This window comes from Mauremys reevesii, linkage group 2 (assembly GCF_016161935.1).
Source record: "Mauremys reevesii isolate NIE-2019 linkage group 2, ASM1616193v1, whole genome shotgun sequence".
NCBI classification, from domain to species: Eukaryota; Metazoa; Chordata; order Testudines; family Geoemydidae; genus Mauremys; species Mauremys reevesii.
In genome coordinates, this window is record NC_052624.1 from 8,519,423 (window position 1) to 8,536,246 (window position 16,824).

The window sequence follows — 16,824 nt, forward strand, 5'->3', positions numbered from 1 at the left end:
GCGAACGCTGCCCAGGAGATCTCTGCCCAGATACGTGAACGGAGAGAGGAGTGGAGGTGGGCCCCACAGTTGCAGAGCACCCCCTCAGCCAACATCCTCTCCTTGGGGTTAGAGAGGGCCACTTTGGCCATCGCTAGGAGGAGGTTGATGAGGAGGTCTTGCGACTTCGTGGGGCCATGGAATGTGCCTAGATAAGAAGGTGAGGGGAGAAGTGCAGCCAGAACCATAAAAAAAGTTTCAAGAGGACCTGGAACAGGGGCTGCAACCCAGCGCACTCAAGATAAGAATGCGCCAGGATCTCCCTCACACCACAGAAGGAACGGGCATCTGGGATAGGAGTGAACCATGCCAGATAGATGCCCATCCTCATGATGCCATGGAGGAGCCACCAATTAATATCCCCGGTGGGCCGTGGGACCAACATGGAATGTAGACTGGCCCATCAGGGTTCCTCACCCTCAACAGGTGGCAATAGGTCCCGCCACTTAGTATTGGGGCAGGACACGAGGGTGAGGAAATGGAGAGTATGGAGCACGAGTGTGTTCAGATGTGCCCTTGGCACAGTTAGGAAGCAAACTGGCTGCAGGTTGTGCAGCCGGCTCCAGGCATGTGTGTGTGGGGGAGGTTGGCTGGGGGAGCTCACAGGGCATGGGCCTGATGAAAAGATCTGGAGGGCCCGGGGTGAGGGATGGGCAGGGAACACCCTCCCACAGAACCCGCTTGAGGTAAACCCGAGAGACGGGCAACAAGGCTGCCCTCACCTCCTGAAGTATGCGCAGGGGAGTTCAAAGGGTGGAGAGCCCCAGGCACTGAGCAAACGCCAGGGGATCCATCCTCTCTCTCTGGTCATAGTCCAGGAGGTCTCAGATTCTGGTAACTCCTAACAGGACCAACCTCTGGCACATCGAGGGGGATGCAGGAGGGTGGTGGAAGGCAGGTAGGTTAGCCTAGAATGCCAAAGGCCCTTTTCCCTATAAGCTGAGAAGGGGTTACCTCAGGTCAATTAGGGACACCGGACTCTGATTAAGGGCTGCCCGAGGCCTTTAAAATCCACTCCTCTGCTGAGAGGAGGTGGAGGAGAGACAAGTTGCGGCAGAGCTAGCGGCAGCAGGGAGATAGGCTTCTCCAGGCTGAGAGGCTGCTCTCCTCCCGGCAAGGGAAACAACCAAAGCTGAATGCCTGTTTAGGGGAAGGGCTGACTCCCCAGGGCAGGGAAAGGTACCCCGCTTTGTTTTGTGTTTGAAAGTTGATTTTTTTTCTTGTTTGGTGGAGGAGCACTTCTTGGGCCTGCCTATCTCGAAAATACTGACACAGGGAGGGAAGACAAACACTGTCCAGCATGGGGCTGATATATCCCAGGCCCTAACACCACCAGAGGGGGAAGTGCTAAGTCCAGCAAGACAGAGGAGGCCCCTTCTCACAGTTGTATAGAGAATTTTTGTGTCTGATTTAAAAGGCAAGTTCTGAGGGAGAAGGGAGGGTGGCCTCATAGTTAATGCAGTGCACTGGGACTCAGGAAATCTGGATTCACTTCCCACCTCTGCCACTGACTCCCTGCACAACCTTGGGCAAGGTATTTAGCCTCTGTGTACTCCAGTTCCCCATTGGTATAATGGGGATAATAATGCTTCCTTTCTCCAACTCTTTTTCTAACGGTGTGTGCAGTGGGGTCCCAATCATTTCCAAATAATTGATGATAATGAAGGAAATGTTACTAATGAGTTTCATCTGGCACCGTCCAGTACAACCACACTGTTTTTTATTCCACCCCTTAGAACTACCGGTAAAATTTGTGAAGCCTCTGCGGGATAAGATTGCTATTGAGAAGCACCGGGGTGTCCTGGAATGCCAGGTGTCTCGCCCTACTGCCAAAGTTAAGTGGTATAAGAAGAACGTTGAGATTCTTCCCAGCCAGAAATATGAGCTGGTGAGTGACAGTGTCTATAGGAAACTCATCATCAATGACGCCGAGTTTCAGGATGAGGATGTTTACACATGTGATGCTACTGATGACACAAGCAGTGCTCATTTCTATGTTGAAGGTACTGGGCTATTTTCTTTCAACTTATTGGAGGGAGAGTGGATAGTTCCAGAAAGTATTTGAAATGTAATCTACAAATGTAACTTAAAAAATTATCAAAAATGCTAATTATTTCTGCAACCCATTGGCATTGCTTTCCCCTAGGATTTTGGGCGCAGGCACATCCAGGAATATGAACTTGTGATCTGTCCTCCCCAAGGAAGTGGTAGAATCCCCATTCTGGAGACCTTTACAATTAGAGTGGAAAAAGCCTATTGTAGGGAATAATTCTGCTTTTGCAGTGCGATTTCAACTAGATGCCCGACATGTTTCTCATCACTGATGTCTTTAATTCTATGAACCTTCTATTTTGGTTTATATTTCTTGGTTTCTGATAACAGAACAGAAAGGATGGTCTTGTGGTTAAGGAATAGGACTGCAAGCCAGGAGACCTGGACTCTCTTCTGGCTTTTGTCACAGGCTCGCTGTCTGACCATTCACCAGTCACATGTTTTGCCATATATAAAAAGGAACCAATAATATTTACCTACCTGACAGTTCTGTGAGGCTTAATTCACTAATGTGTGTTAACTTTCTTGACCTCTCTGGGCATGAAGTATTATAATTAACATGAAAAAGTCTATTCCTAAATGCATGGTCTAACACAGCATTTCTTAAACTGGGGTCCGCAAGCCCTGCTGATCAACTCCTCCTCCTCCCTCCCAGTGCCTCCTGTGCACCAGGGAACAGCTGTTCAGTGCCATGCAGGAGGCACTGGAAGGGAGAGGGAGGAATGGGGACAGGACGTGTTTGCAGGAGGGGGTGGAATCATGTCCAGGGCTGCCGGCCCCACTGATGCGGGGGAAGGATAGCTCAGTGGTTTGAGCATTGGCCTGCTAAACCCAAGGGTTGTGCATTCAATCCTTGAGGGGGCCACTTAGGGATCTGGGGCAAAAATCTGTCTGGGGATTGGCCCTGCTTTGAGCAGGAGGTTGGACTAGATGACCTCCTGAGGTCCCTTCCAACCCTGATATTCTATGATCAACTTCTCCCTCTCCCCACAGTGCCTCCTGCACACCACAGAACAACTGGTCCCCAGCGTGCAGGAGATGCAGAGGGGGAGGAGTGCGGATGGGGCACGCTCAGGGGTGAGGGTCTTCAGGTTGCTAAAGTTTTGAGAACCATTGGTCTAACATATTCCTCTTCTTGCTTTCTACCCTCATCCCAGAGCAATCCATTAACATTGTAAAGGAGTTAACTGATGTGGATGTGACAGAGCCTGCAGAAGCCAAGTTTGAATGCGAGATCTCCATTCCATCGGTGAAGCCCCCGAAATGGTCTCTGGGTGGAGAGGTCTTACAGACTGGCAGAAACGTTACTATAGAGCAAGAAGGCACCATCCATCGGCTGATTCTGTGGAAGACCAATTCTGACATGACAGGCACCATTCAGTTTGCAATTGGCAAATCAAAATCCACAGCAAACCTGCTTGTGAGAGGTAATTTGATGTGCCCTGGATGTGAGAATTAATTAGAGCATGGCCCAGGCTCCTTCAGAACCTTCTCCCACTCACCCAAAAATAATACCAGCCTAACTTGCAATTATTTTCTATATAGTCTCTATCACTTGGAGTCTTTAAACTGAGATGTCTTTCTAAAAGATATGCTGGAGTTCAACCACACGTTATTAGGTTTAATGCAGGAATCAGTGAGTGAAATTATATTGTCTGTGTTACCCGGGAGGTCAGATTAGATGATCATAAGGGAACCTCTGGCCTTAAAATCTATGAATCTAAAACCAGGACAGTGACAGTAAGATCCCATAAGAACATAAAAGGTGGATACTGATTCATACCCTGGCCCGGCTTGCCCAATATCCTGTCTCCTACAGTGGCCCATACCAGAACTTCAGAGGAACTGTACAGAACAGGGCCACTATGTCTTCCACTCTCAGCTTCTGGTAGTCTATACCCTCGATACTTCCTGCTTTGGGTCAGGGTCAGCAATAAAGAAATACTAAGAGAGGCTGTTCCCAATGTGTTTTGACTCACCCAAGCGCAGAAAAAGGCTGAAACCTTCCAGTAAAACCTCTTGCAGGTTGTAGAAAGGAAAGGTTTCCCTAGGAAGGCCAGAAGAGGTATGGTATAGGATTTGATCCGAACCCCGTTAAAGTCAATGGAAGCCCTTTCATTTACTTGAGTGGGCCTTGGATCAGGCCCATCGTACTTTTCATACAGGACTGGGCATCAGCGACCCTTGAGTTCTAATTCTGACTGAACTTCTCTGAGGTCATGGGCAAGGCCCCCCCACCTCAGCTTCCCTAGCTGATGCTGCTGCTTCAGTAACTCACGTGGATGCTGTGCAGCTTAATGTGATGATGTTTGTAAAGTGCTTTGAAAATGAAATGTGTTTGTGTGCCATAAGTGCTGAGTATAATTTAGATAAGCTTGGTTAGAGCAGCCACATTTTTGTAGATTCTAGTGGAGAAAAAGCTCCCAGTCTTTTGAACTTAATTTTTCCATATGCTAAATATCCTGGGCTAAATCCTGACGTCCCCACTCAGCCCTTATTTAGACAAAATCCTCAGTAAGAATTTTGCTGAGTAATAAACAATGCATCAAAACTTTCAAGATTTGGCCCTGCATTTGGTATCCTGCATTCGGTGGTAAATATATAACAATCCCTTTGGGAATCGTAGCATCGGCAGAAATCCCTGGTGTAAATTACCCTTCGTATCTTCCAGGTTGCTCCTTAGCAAGTCAAACCTCTAACAGAAATTCAGAGTGGCCCTTATATTAACTGAAGTTGATTACAGATCAAATTGCACCTCTTTTTTCAGATTGTTCTTATCTGTTCCTCCTTCACACCCCTCTTTTACAGATATTAATGTGCAGATTACCAGAAAGTTGGAGGATAAGACTGCCTTAGAACGCCATTCAGTCGTGCTGTCCTGTGATTTTAGGCCTTCTCCAAAGGTCGTAGAGTGGTTCAAGGGCCACACCCTCATTGAGCCCTCTGACAGATACAAGCCCAAGTGGGAGAAGCATACAGCGGAACTCAAAATTCTGAAACTGACACCTGAAGATTCCGGCACATACAAGTGCCGAGCGGGAAATGCAGAAACCAAAGCCACGCTGACAGTGGAAGGTATGTGGTTTGCAGCGGGGATGGCTTTCTCATTTGCCCAGCTCATATCTGTATGTTTTGATATGCACCTTTGGCTTTGCAGATTCTCTGCTTTGGTTTCTTTTGTTGACTGCAGTGAAATTCTCACATGTCTCCTCTGCAAGTTGAATATGTAAATAATCATTAGGGAAAAGTGCTATTTTTCAAAATCATTGTAGGGCGTGTTAATGGTGCTGTGGGGCTAGTCCAGCAGACAGAAGTACAGTTCTTATCCATAGAACAGGAAAATCATGTACAGGAGCAGAGCCCGTGCAATGCGCTGGCAGAATGCACGTGATCATGTCTTTCTAGTGGCTAGTCCGAGGGACTAGAGTAGTCTGATACTTACAGCTAACAAAGTCTCTTTTAATTCAAGTCCTAGGGGCTCTGTTTTGGGTCCTGATGGTCCTAGGCTTTATCCCAATGACCAGTGCAGTGTCTGTTTATATGTGCCACAGCAGGGGTGGCCAACTTGAGCTGGAGAAGGCGCCAGAATTTACCAATGTACACTGCCAAAGAGCCACAGTAACACGTCAGCTGCCCCCCATCAGCTCTCCCCACCCCTGCTCCCAAAGCCTCCCGCCCACCGGCAGCCCCGCCAATCAGCACCTCCCCCTCCCTCCTTGCACCTCCCGATCAGCTGTTTCGTGGTGTGCAAGGGGATGGGGGGAGGAGCGAGGGCATAGCAAACTCAGAGGAGGGAGTGGGAAGGGGTGGAGTGGGGGCAGGGCCTGTGGCAGAGCCAGGGGTTGAGCAGTGAGCACCCCCCGGCACATTGGAAAGTTGGCGCCTGTAGCTCCAGCCCTGGAGTCGGTGCCTATACAAGGAGCCGCATATTAACTTCTGAAGAGCCGCATGTGGGTCTGGAGCCACAGGTTGGCTACCCCTGTGCCATAGGTTCATTATTCAAGAAGTACGGGCTCTGGAGACAAAGTGGCTGAACTGGAGGAGCTACGGGAGACAGAGGTAGATAGACGAGACTTTCTGGGACACAGTAGTGCAGTCCCACACTCAGTCTGGCAGCTTCAGTGCTGTGGAGGAGGAGGAAAGTCTCAGGGAAGGAGAACATCAAGCTGGAATGGAGGGAGATTATCCCATAATTGCGAACCCTCCTTTCAGATGATGTTGTGATATCCTCTCGCACTGAGGATTCCCCTGGCGGGGCAGCTCTTAGGAAGAGAGAGGTAATAGTAATGGGGGATTTGGTTATTAGAAATATAGATAGTTGGGTTTGTGGTGACTGGGGAACTGCATGATGAATTGCCAATGGACAGTGGAGGTGCTAACGGAGTACTCAAGAAGACAAGTCCATTGCGGAGAAGCTAAATGAATTCTTTGCAGAGAACATGGGGGAGATTCCCATACCTGAGCCATTTTTTTAGGTGACAGATCTGAGGAACTGTCCCAGATTTGAGATGTCAGTAGAGGAGGTTTTGGAACAAATTGATAAACTGAACAGTAATAAGTCACCAGGACCAGATGGTATTTACCCAAGAGTTCTGAAGGAACTGAAATATGAAATTGCAGAACTACTAACGGTGGTATGTAACCTATAGCTTAAATCAGCCTTGGTACCAGATGACTGCAGGATAGCAAATGTAACACCGATTTTTTAAAAAGGCCGTAGAGGCAATCCTGGCAATTTACAGGTTGGCAAGCCCAACTTCAGTACCCAGGCAAATTAGTTGAAACTATAGTAAAGAACAGAAATATCAGACACATAGATGAACACAGTATGTTGGAAAAGAGTCAACATGGCATTTGTAAAGGGAAATCATGTCTCACTAATCTGTTAGAATTCTCTGAGGGGGTCAACAAACATGTGGACAAGGGTGATCCAGTAGATAAACTATACTAGGACTTTCAGAAAGCCTTTGACAAGGTCCTTCACCAAATGCTCTTAAGCAAAGTAAGGAGCCATGAGTTAAGAGAGAAGGTCATCTTGTGAATTATTAACTGGTTTAAAGATAGGAAATAAAGGGTAGGAATAAATGGTCAGTTTTCACAGTGGAAAGAAGTAAATAGTGGGGTCCCCCAAGAATCTCTAGGGGACCAGTGCTGTGTAACATATTCACAGATGATGTGGAAAAAGGGGTAAACAGTGAGGTGGCAAAGTTTGCAGATGGTACGAAATTACTCAGGATAGTTAAGTCTGAAACTCACTGGGAAGAGTTACAAAGGGGTTTTTCAAATCTGGGTGACTGAGCAACAAAATGGCAGATGGAATTCAGTGTTGATAAATGCAAAGTAATGTACATTGGAAAACATAATCCTAACTATACATACAAAATTATGGGGTCTAAATTAGCTGTTACCACTCAAGAGAGAGATCTTGGAGTCATCGTGGATGGTTCTCTGAAAACATCTGCTCAATATTTAACAGCCGTCAAAAAAACTAACAGAATATGAGCAATGATTACGAAATGAATAGATAATAAGACAGAAAATATCATAATGCCACTATATAAATCCATGTTATTCCCACACCTTGAATATTCCGTGCGGTTCAGGTTACCCCATCTTCTAGAATTTGAAAAAGTACAGAGAAGGGCAACAAAAATGATTAGGGGTATGGAACAGCTTTCATATGAGGATTCAAAAAACTGGGACTGTTCAGTTTAGAAGAGAGGGGATATGATAGAGGTCTATAAAATTATGCATGATATGAAGACAGTGAATTTACTCTTTCACATAACAGACGAACCAGGGGCAACTCAATGGAATGAATAGGCAGCTGTCGGTTTAAAAGAAACATAAATACTTTTTCTGTCAATGCACAGTCAACCTGTGGCGCTGATTGCTAGGGAATGTTGTGAAGGCCAAAAGTATAACAGGGTTCAAAAAAATTAAATAAGTCCACGCAGGGCAGGTCCATAAATGGCTATTAGCCAGGTTGGTCAGGGACACAGTCCTATGCTCTTGATGTCCCTCAGCCTCTGACTGCCAGAAACTGAACAACAGGGGATGGATCACACGGTAATGGCCTGGTTGTGTTCATTCCCTGTAAAGCATCTGGCACTGGCCATTATCGGAAGACAGGATACTGAGCTGGACCATGGCTCTGACCCAGTAAGGCCGTTCTTGTGCTTTCATCATGCTTCCTCAGCAAGGTGCTTCATTCCTGACCTGGAGGTGCAACCTAGGGTAACTCATTATCTCTGTCCAGTCAGCACTTTGTCTATGAAACTGCAGTCTTGGGTGATCATTGTGATTTTTTTGGGGGGGGAGGGGGGAGGAATGTGGCACCTTTCCACTAACAATGGAAATTAGGCCTGCGATTCATTTCAAATAGGCCATTGAATAGCCATATAGCCATCACTTGATAACAGCTAGATGCTACTGACCAGTATCAGATTCGTACTAGTGGCTTACAGGTTAAAGGTTCCATATTGCCAGTCAATCCCCTTAATCAGCCAGTCCTGCGATGAATAACATTTCAACAATCTATTGGCTATAAGGAAGGTGGGATTCTAGTTAAGCCGCTGGTCTGGAACTCAAAACAAAGGGGTTCAAGTCCCATCTCTGTCACAGACTTCCTGTGTGACCTTAGGCATGTCACTTGATCCTTGTATACGTCAGTTCCCCATCTGTAAAATGGGGTTAATTAAATTTTCTTTCTTGCACCCTTTGTCTGCCTTGTCTGTTTGGAGTGTAAGCTTTGTGAAGCAAGGGCTGATTTTGTGTGTGTGTGTGTGTGTGTGTGTGTGTGTGTGTGTGTGTGTGTGTGACGTACCTAGCACAGTGGGACCCAGATCTCAGTTGGCACATTTAGATGTAATAATACTAGGAAGGCCAAATCACACTTGGAGTTGCAGCTAGCCGGAGATGTTAGGAGTAACAAGAAGGGTTTCTTCAGGTATGTTAGCAACAAGAAGAAAGTCAAGGAAAGTGTGGGCCCCTTGCTGAATGAGGGAGGGAACCTAGTGACAGAGGATGTGGAGAAAGCTAGTGTACTCAATGCTTTTTTTGCCTCTGTCTTCACAGACAAGGTCACCTCCCAGACAGCTGCACTCTGCAGCATGGTATGGGGAGGAGGTGACCAGCTCTCTGTGGAGAAAGAAGTCGTTCGGGACTATTTAGAAAAGCTGGACGAGCACAAGTCCATGGGGCCGGATGCACTGCATCTGAGGGTGCTAAAGGAGTTGGCCAATGAGATTGCAGAGCCATTGGCCATTATCTTTGAAAAATCATGGCGATCGGGGGAGGTCCCGGATGACTGGAAAAAAGCTAATGTAGTGCCCATCTTTAAAAAAGGGAAGAAGGAAGATCCAGGGAACTACAGGCCAGTCAGTCTCACCTCAGTCCCTGGAAAAATCATGGAACAGGTCCTCAAGGAATCAATTCTGAACCACTTAAAGGAGGGGAAAGTGATCAGGAACAGTCAGCATGGATTCACCAAGGGCAAGTCATGCCTGACTAACCTAATTGCCTTCTATGATGAGATAACCGGCTCTGAGGATGAGGGGAAAGCAGTGGATGTGCTATTCCTTGACTTTAGCAAAGCTTTTGATACAGTCTCGCACAGTATTCTTGCCAGCAAGTTAAAGACGTCTGGGCTGGATGAATGGACGGTAAGGTGGATAGAAAACTGGCTAGATGGTTGGGCTCAACGGGTAGTGATCAATGGTTCCATGTCTAGTTGGCAGCCGGTATCCAGTGGAGTGCCCCAAGGGTCGGTGCTGGGGCCGGTTTTGTTCAATATCTTCATTAACGATCTGGAGGATGGTGTGGACTGCACCCTTCGCAAGTTTGCAGATGACACTAAACTGGGAGGAGTGGTTGATACGCTGGAGGGTAGGGATAGGATACAGAGGGACCTAGACAAATTAGAGGATTGGGCCAAAAGAAATATCATGAGGTTCAACAAGGACAAGTGCAGAGTCCGGCACTTAGGATGGAAGAATCCCATGCACTGCTACAGACTAGGGACCGAATGTCTGGGCAGCAGTTTTGCAGAAAAGGACCTAGGGGTTATGGTGGATGAAAAGCTGAATATGAGTCAACAGTGTGCCCTTGTTGCCAAGAAGGCTAATGGCATTTTGGGTTGTATAAGTAGGGGCATTTCCAGCAGATCGAGGGATGTGATCATTCCCCTCTATTCAGCACTGGTGAGGCCTCATTTGGAGTACTGTGTCCAGTTTTGGGCCCCACACTACAAGAAGGATGTGGATAAATTGGAGAGAGTCCAGCGGAGGGCAACAAAAATGATTAGGGGGCTGGAGCACATGACTTATGAGGAGAGGCTGAGGGAACTGAGATTGTTTAGCCTGCAGAAGAGAAGAATGAGGGGGGATTTGATAGCTGCTTTCAACTACCTGAAAGGGGGTTCCAAAGAGGATGGATCTAGACTGTTCTCAGTGGTACCTGATGACAGAACAAGGAGTAATGGTCTCAAGTTGCAGAGGGGGAGGTTTAGGTTGGACATTAGGAAAAACTTTTTCACTAGGAGGGTGGTGAAGAACTGGAATGGGTTACCTAGGGAGGTGGTGGAATCTCCTTCCTTAGAGGTTTTTAAGGTCAGGCTTGACAAAGCCCTGGCTGGGATGATTTAGTTGGGAATTGGTCCTGCTTTGAGCAGGGGGTTGGACTAGATGACCTCCTGAGGTCCCTTCCAACCCTGAGATTCTATGATTCTATGATACTTTATAATATGTGGCTATGCCAGGTGAGGGAGGGGAGAGGTCCTATCATTTGAGAAGGAATTAATTATTTTTTAATTAAAACAGTTTTGTATATTGCAAGGAGAATAGATGGTGCTGCACAATATGAGAGGTGGGTTTTGCATTGGATGCCTTATTACTGGGCTCAATACAAGAGTGACTAGGTACAATGTAACAGCCTGTGATATACAGGAGGTCAGAATTGACGATCTATTGGTCCCTGCTGGCCTTAAACTCTGTCAGATCTGTGATTCTGTTAATGATTGTATTAATTATTTATCATCATTGTTGTGGTGATTTATTTATTTGTTTGTTTATTTACTTGTTTGTTTATTTGTGCAACTTTGGTTTCTTGCAGCCCGGCAGGTGGCGATAACCAAACACTTGCAGGATGTGGAGACTGAGGAAGAGAGCTGCGCTGTCTTCTCCTGCGAGCTGTCCCATGATGACGAGGATGTGGAATGGTTACTGAATGACACCGTCCTCTACACCAACAGCTGTAATGAGATCAAGAAGATCGGCACGTGCCACACTCTGACACTGAAGCAAGTCACGCCAGACGATGCAGGCACGGTGACTGTCAAGACGGAGAAGGTGTCGGAAAGTGCTCAACTGAAGGTGAAAGGTGGGTAATGGCCCCAATCCTATGGAATCATTTAAGAATGTAAATAAGAAATGGAAAAATGTTATTCAGTCGTCCCGTCCTTTCCCTGCCAGTGCAGTGTAGCTCCCTATAGGCCTTCTATACCCAGAACGTGAGTAGTTAATGAACATGGATCCTACCTCTTCCCTTAGGTGTGAATTTTGTAGTCCAACTGAAGTTATTAGGAAATTTGACCAGATATCCTGCCAAATATTTCCCTTGTTCAGCATTATCCTGTTACTTCTCACTGTTGTAACCTGGATCACGCTGAAGAATTCTTTCCTCTGCTGAATGTTAGGCCTGGTCTACACTAAGGGGGGGGGGGGGTCGAACTAAGGTATGCAAGTTCAGCTACGTGAATAGCGTAGCTGAACTCGAACTACCTTAGTTCGAAGTACTCACCCGTCCAGACGCCACGGGATCGAAGTCCGCGGCTCCCCCGTCGACTCCGCCACCGCCGTTCGCGGTGGTGGAGTTCTGGAGTCGACAGGAGCGTGTTCGGAGTTCGATATATCGTGTCTAGATTAGACGCGATATATCGAACTCCGAGAAGTCGAACGCTAGCCGCCGACCCAGATGGTAAGTATAGACGTACCCTTACCTTCAGAAACCTATAGATGATTATCTTGTATTGGCCTTTGATTATTTTTAGCTAAACTCCAGTGTGTATCTAATGGGGCACAGCAGACCACTCCTTCCTTTCAATAAACCTATTCTGGAATTAGACTGTTTCAACAGCAAGGAAATATTTTGTCATGGTTATGTATGGATCTTTGGCGAGAAGACAACAGAGGGAAAAGCTGGAACTGAAGATTCTTTAAGATTTAGTCCCCAATTCCCTTCAGAGAATCCGAGATTTTCTCCCCTCTTCATGTCCCCTTCAGAGAGTCTGAGGGATTTACTTTCCAAGTCCCCTCAGAGATGCTGCGGGGTTTACTCCCCCATCCCCTCACAGTCTGCCAGACGTTGTTCTGTTTTTCTATACACAAAGAGCAAACATGCACTTTTAGGCAAAATGTGCTTTAAATTAGATTAAGGAAAATAACAAGGTGTTGCAGGGGGAAGTAGAATCTCCATGAGAGAGAGCACAGTGTGTTTCTCTCCTGCTGCTAACATGCTGCATTAAGCGTAGAGTGACATGCAATCTCCCCAGCTGGGGGGGAAGGGTGGAAAAATAAAAGTCACATCCTTTTCTCTGAGGCTCATTTTCTTTCTAAAGCACAAACTCAAAACCACAACCAGTCAACTCACAGTAATGGGTATTAACTACCGGAACTCTTTCCAGCTTCAGCCAATTGGGAGGGGACACAGCCTTCCCTTGCGTCGGTCCTCCCTGGCTACAATGGTGAGACTGACGACCCTAAGTCTCTCCTGTTGGCTACCCCTGCTTTATAGTTGTTTTCCTGTAGGACATGACATGCTTGCTCCGAGTCATGTGCCCTGTGGCGACAACTTCCAGTTTTAAAGGGCCCAAGGGCCATAATAGGTCCATTGCTGGTGTGCACATGTACCCCAAGGCCCAGTTACAGGCACTGTACTGTAGAGAGAAATATGAATCATAACAGCCACAGTACACCACAAGGAGCACCACGATTCCGTGGGACCTCAGCACTGCAAGTGACTGCCTGTGGCATGGAGATGCGGATCAGCTGCTCCCACTCATCTCTACACCTCTCCTCCCGCAACAAAGGGGTTATAAAAATGGTGGTTCCCCTCCCTCCAAAATATATTCCAGGGACATGAGGTGTGAGAGTCCCTTCGATTCCATGTATATATGGTCATGGCGGCACTGAGCCTGACAAGGGTTTGATTAAGCCCTCTTTAAGCAACTGGAAAGTAGAGCAAGTTATTTAGTCTGAATGTCCTGGTTTTTTTTCTCCCTCTCTCCCCCTCGCCCCCCATTAATTTCCTTCAGAGAAGCCCATCATCTTCATGAAGGCCTTGGATGATGTCGTTGGGGAGGAGCGTGGTGTGATTTCACTGGAGTGCGAGGTCTCCAAACCAAAGGTCAAACCCATCTGGAAGAAGGACAATGTGGAGCTCACCCCTGGTGACAAGTATGAGCAGATGCAAGCTGGGAAAACACTGTGTCTCATTGTTCACGATCTGAACAAGAATGATGCCGGTTTATACACATGTGATATTGGCACTGACCTTGCCAAGTCACGAGTCAGTATTCAGGGTAGGTGCAGCTGAAAACAATGGTGCTCTTTTAAATGGTGCTATAAATGAGTGCTGCATGCTTCTACTCTTTGAGTCACATATTCTCCTTCATGAGGCACAGTAGTCTCCACTTAAAAATCAATATTTATCAGTAGTTACCAAATGATACATTGATGTCTCTGCAATCACAGTTATTCTCTATTCTAAGCATAGGGAAAAATCATGACATCTCAAATAGCATTGAACGGTACCTGTTGGAAGCTCATAACATTTTAGTGGCAGACATTGTAGACCTGCAAATTTATCAAGAACTTTATTTGCTCATTTTCTTCCTAGATAAGGCATATTTTATGGCTAACTTTCATAAGATGGCCAATGATTTCTCCTCCTATTTATCATTAGTTTAGTTTATGAGGCATTTGGTATAGCAGAGGTGCAGATTGCTGCACACCTCTCTGCTGGGTTCAGCTGTTTACTGGAATGAGCTATGGAGCAAATCCTTCTGAATCTTCTATGATTAATAAAAATGATGAGCCAAAATGACTGACAAACTCCTTAATACAAATATTGATCATACATATGCACGCAAAGGAAGAAATATGGGTTTCTTTAAAGAAAATAACATGGAGTTTAACATAGATCAGATGTTAACTTAGAGTCTATTCTGGGGAAACAAAAACAGAATTATATCATCCATTTAAAAAAAATACCCACAGGCCACTGTTCCTCAGTCCTTGTGACTGTCTGTAGGAAGAAAGTGTCCCAAGTTTTTCAAATGCCCATCTGTTCTGAGACAGATCTGGAGCTGTCTTAGGCAGATCACAACATGGCAAACAATCACTAACATAACATCCCATTTCTCAGAGCCAATGTGAGTGGAGACCTTCATCGCACGCACAGGTGTAGAGGCTTCCTGACTGACACTCTTGTCTCCAGCAATCGTGGCTCCATTTCACGGAAGAGGCTCGTTTTCCTGAACATGCTCATTCTAGTGCAAGCTGTCCAGGGGTCTAACAAGTCCCTTTCCCACCCCTACAACTAAGTCCATTTCCCACCCCTACAACTCAGGCATTTAGTGATACCAGTGTTCAGCTCTGGGGTTACACTTGGCATCAAGGGATAACTTATGAATAGTTCTGCCACAATATTGAATATGCAAATGGAGAATGCGGTGCTTTTCCGTCTCTCATTCTCCTAACTCTTCAGATAGCAAGTGTTCAGTATTGTTCTTCATGTGAATTTTAAGCCTTCTCAGGCCTCTGACTGCTGTACAATACCACTTTTCTCCAATTCTAAATAATTGTACCACCCGCCTTCTTGCCTTCCAGAGCTGAACATTGGTATCACTAAACGCCTGAAGAGCACCGAAGTTCAAGAAGGGGAGAATTGTACTTTTGAGTGTATTTTGTCCCATGAAAGCATTGGCGATTTCCACTGGCTGCTGAAGGGGAATGAAGTTCACAGTGGTGGACGATTTAAAACCTTTAACAAAGGGCGGAAATACACCCTCGACATCCGAAATGTGGTTGCTGCTGATGCTGGGGAAGTAGTCTTCACGGCTCGCAACTTGAACTCCAAGGCCTCGCTGGTTGTGAAAGGTAACAAGTGCAGAGATATTTCAAAAAATAGGTTATCTCAGTAAATTGTAAAGGCAAAATCCTTATCTCATTGAAGTAAATGGCACCTTTCCCATTGAATTCAATGGGATGAGGAACTGGTCTTAAAAACAACTTGAAATATTGAAACATTTTATACTGGTTTAAAGCTTTTAAAATAAATGTTTATGGGGGGGAAGGGAATATTGAAAGTGGCCTCATCTCTGCCTGCAATTTTCTGAGTACTATTAATTACAGGTCAGAAATTATAGGTGCAAATGATTGCAGGTGCAAATGCAGTTAGATGACTAGCCACTCAATTTGCACCCACAGTAACAGCATCCTTAATTAACTATGAATGCAAAATGGTAGCCACCAAAGTGAATGCCTTTTTTATGAATAAGTCCCATTCTGTCATTCTTGTAATTAATTGTCAGTTCCCAATTGCTGCTCATTGACATCCAATAAATACAATTAACATCTACTAAACATGAACACTTGTTTTCCCCCCAGATAGTTCTATCCAAAAGTAAATCAGTAACATAATGTGGATTATTTATTCTGTTATGTGAATCTATATTAAATGATTTTGTAGATAGAAGGAAGCCTAATTCTCCAAAAAAACAATAAAGTTCCAGAACATGGATTTTTAACAGGTGTTGTTGTTTCCCGCAGAAAAACCGGCAGACATTATAAAGCAGCTGGAGGATAAGACAGCAGCAGCAGGACAAGACATCAGCCTGAGCTGTGAAATGTCCAAACCTGACACAAATGTGAAGTGGTACAAGGATGGCAAAGCGATTCGGAAAAGCCAAAAATATGACTTGCGCCAAGAGGGAACATGGGCCATACTCGTCATCCATGATGCCATGACCAAGGACGCTGGGGAATACATGTGTGAGGTGGAGACATCTAAAACTAAAGCATCGGTCACAGTAGAAGGTCAGTGGACAAACACCCAGGAGCCTGAAAGTATGTAGAGTAGGGCAAAAAAATGCAAAACTTTTGAAGAAATTTTATTCCACTGGCTTTTTTAACAGACCAATTTTTTTGTTTTTCCAAACTTTGTACATATATATATATATATTTAGATATATATATATATATATATATATATATATATATATATATATATTTAGATTACTAATTTCTGAAAAAAACTTCACCATTTTGAAGACCCTCATTGTGTGACTTAACTGACTGATCTGCATGGGCAAAGGCAAGGGAAAGCCCCCAAACACACACTGAAAATGATATAAATGAAAAATGGTTTGAAGTTAATTGTACCATAAATGTGAGAGTAATTAGACCACAGTCTATGCCAAAGAGGAGTCCAGTGGTTAGAACAGGGGACTGGGATTTAGAAGTGATTGACTCTATCCCCATCTCTGCTGATGACTCTGTGGAACATCTTTGTGATTCAGTTTCCCTATCTTTACAATGGAAATAACAACACTTGCCCACCATTATTACTATTATTATTATTTAACATTTCTATTGCAGTAGCACTTTGTCCCCCCCAGCTCTGAACTCTGGGGTACAGCTGTGGGGACCTGCATTCCACCAGCTTAGGTTAAAA

The 16,824-nt window shown here is 45.4% G+C and overlaps 1 protein-coding gene across 1 annotated transcript in view; it reads left to right on the forward strand.

Annotated features, from left to right (window-relative positions):
- OBSCN (obscurin, cytoskeletal calmodulin and titin-interacting RhoGEF) overlaps positions 1 to 16,824 on the forward strand; it is a 297,128-nt gene that overhangs the window by 106,977 nt on the left and 173,327 nt on the right. Inside the window, exons 44-50 of the mRNA XM_039523906.1 lie at positions 1,776 to 2,042; positions 3,249 to 3,518; positions 4,900 to 5,166; positions 11,203 to 11,469; positions 13,403 to 13,669; positions 14,979 to 15,248; positions 15,921 to 16,187. Of these exons, the coding sequence (XP_039379840.1) occupies positions 1,776 to 2,042; positions 3,249 to 3,518; positions 4,900 to 5,166; positions 11,203 to 11,469; positions 13,403 to 13,669; positions 14,979 to 15,248; positions 15,921 to 16,187 (1,875 nt within the window). The remainder of the gene's footprint in view (positions 1 to 1,775; positions 2,043 to 3,248; positions 3,519 to 4,899; positions 5,167 to 11,202; positions 11,470 to 13,402; positions 13,670 to 14,978; positions 15,249 to 15,920; positions 16,188 to 16,824) is intronic.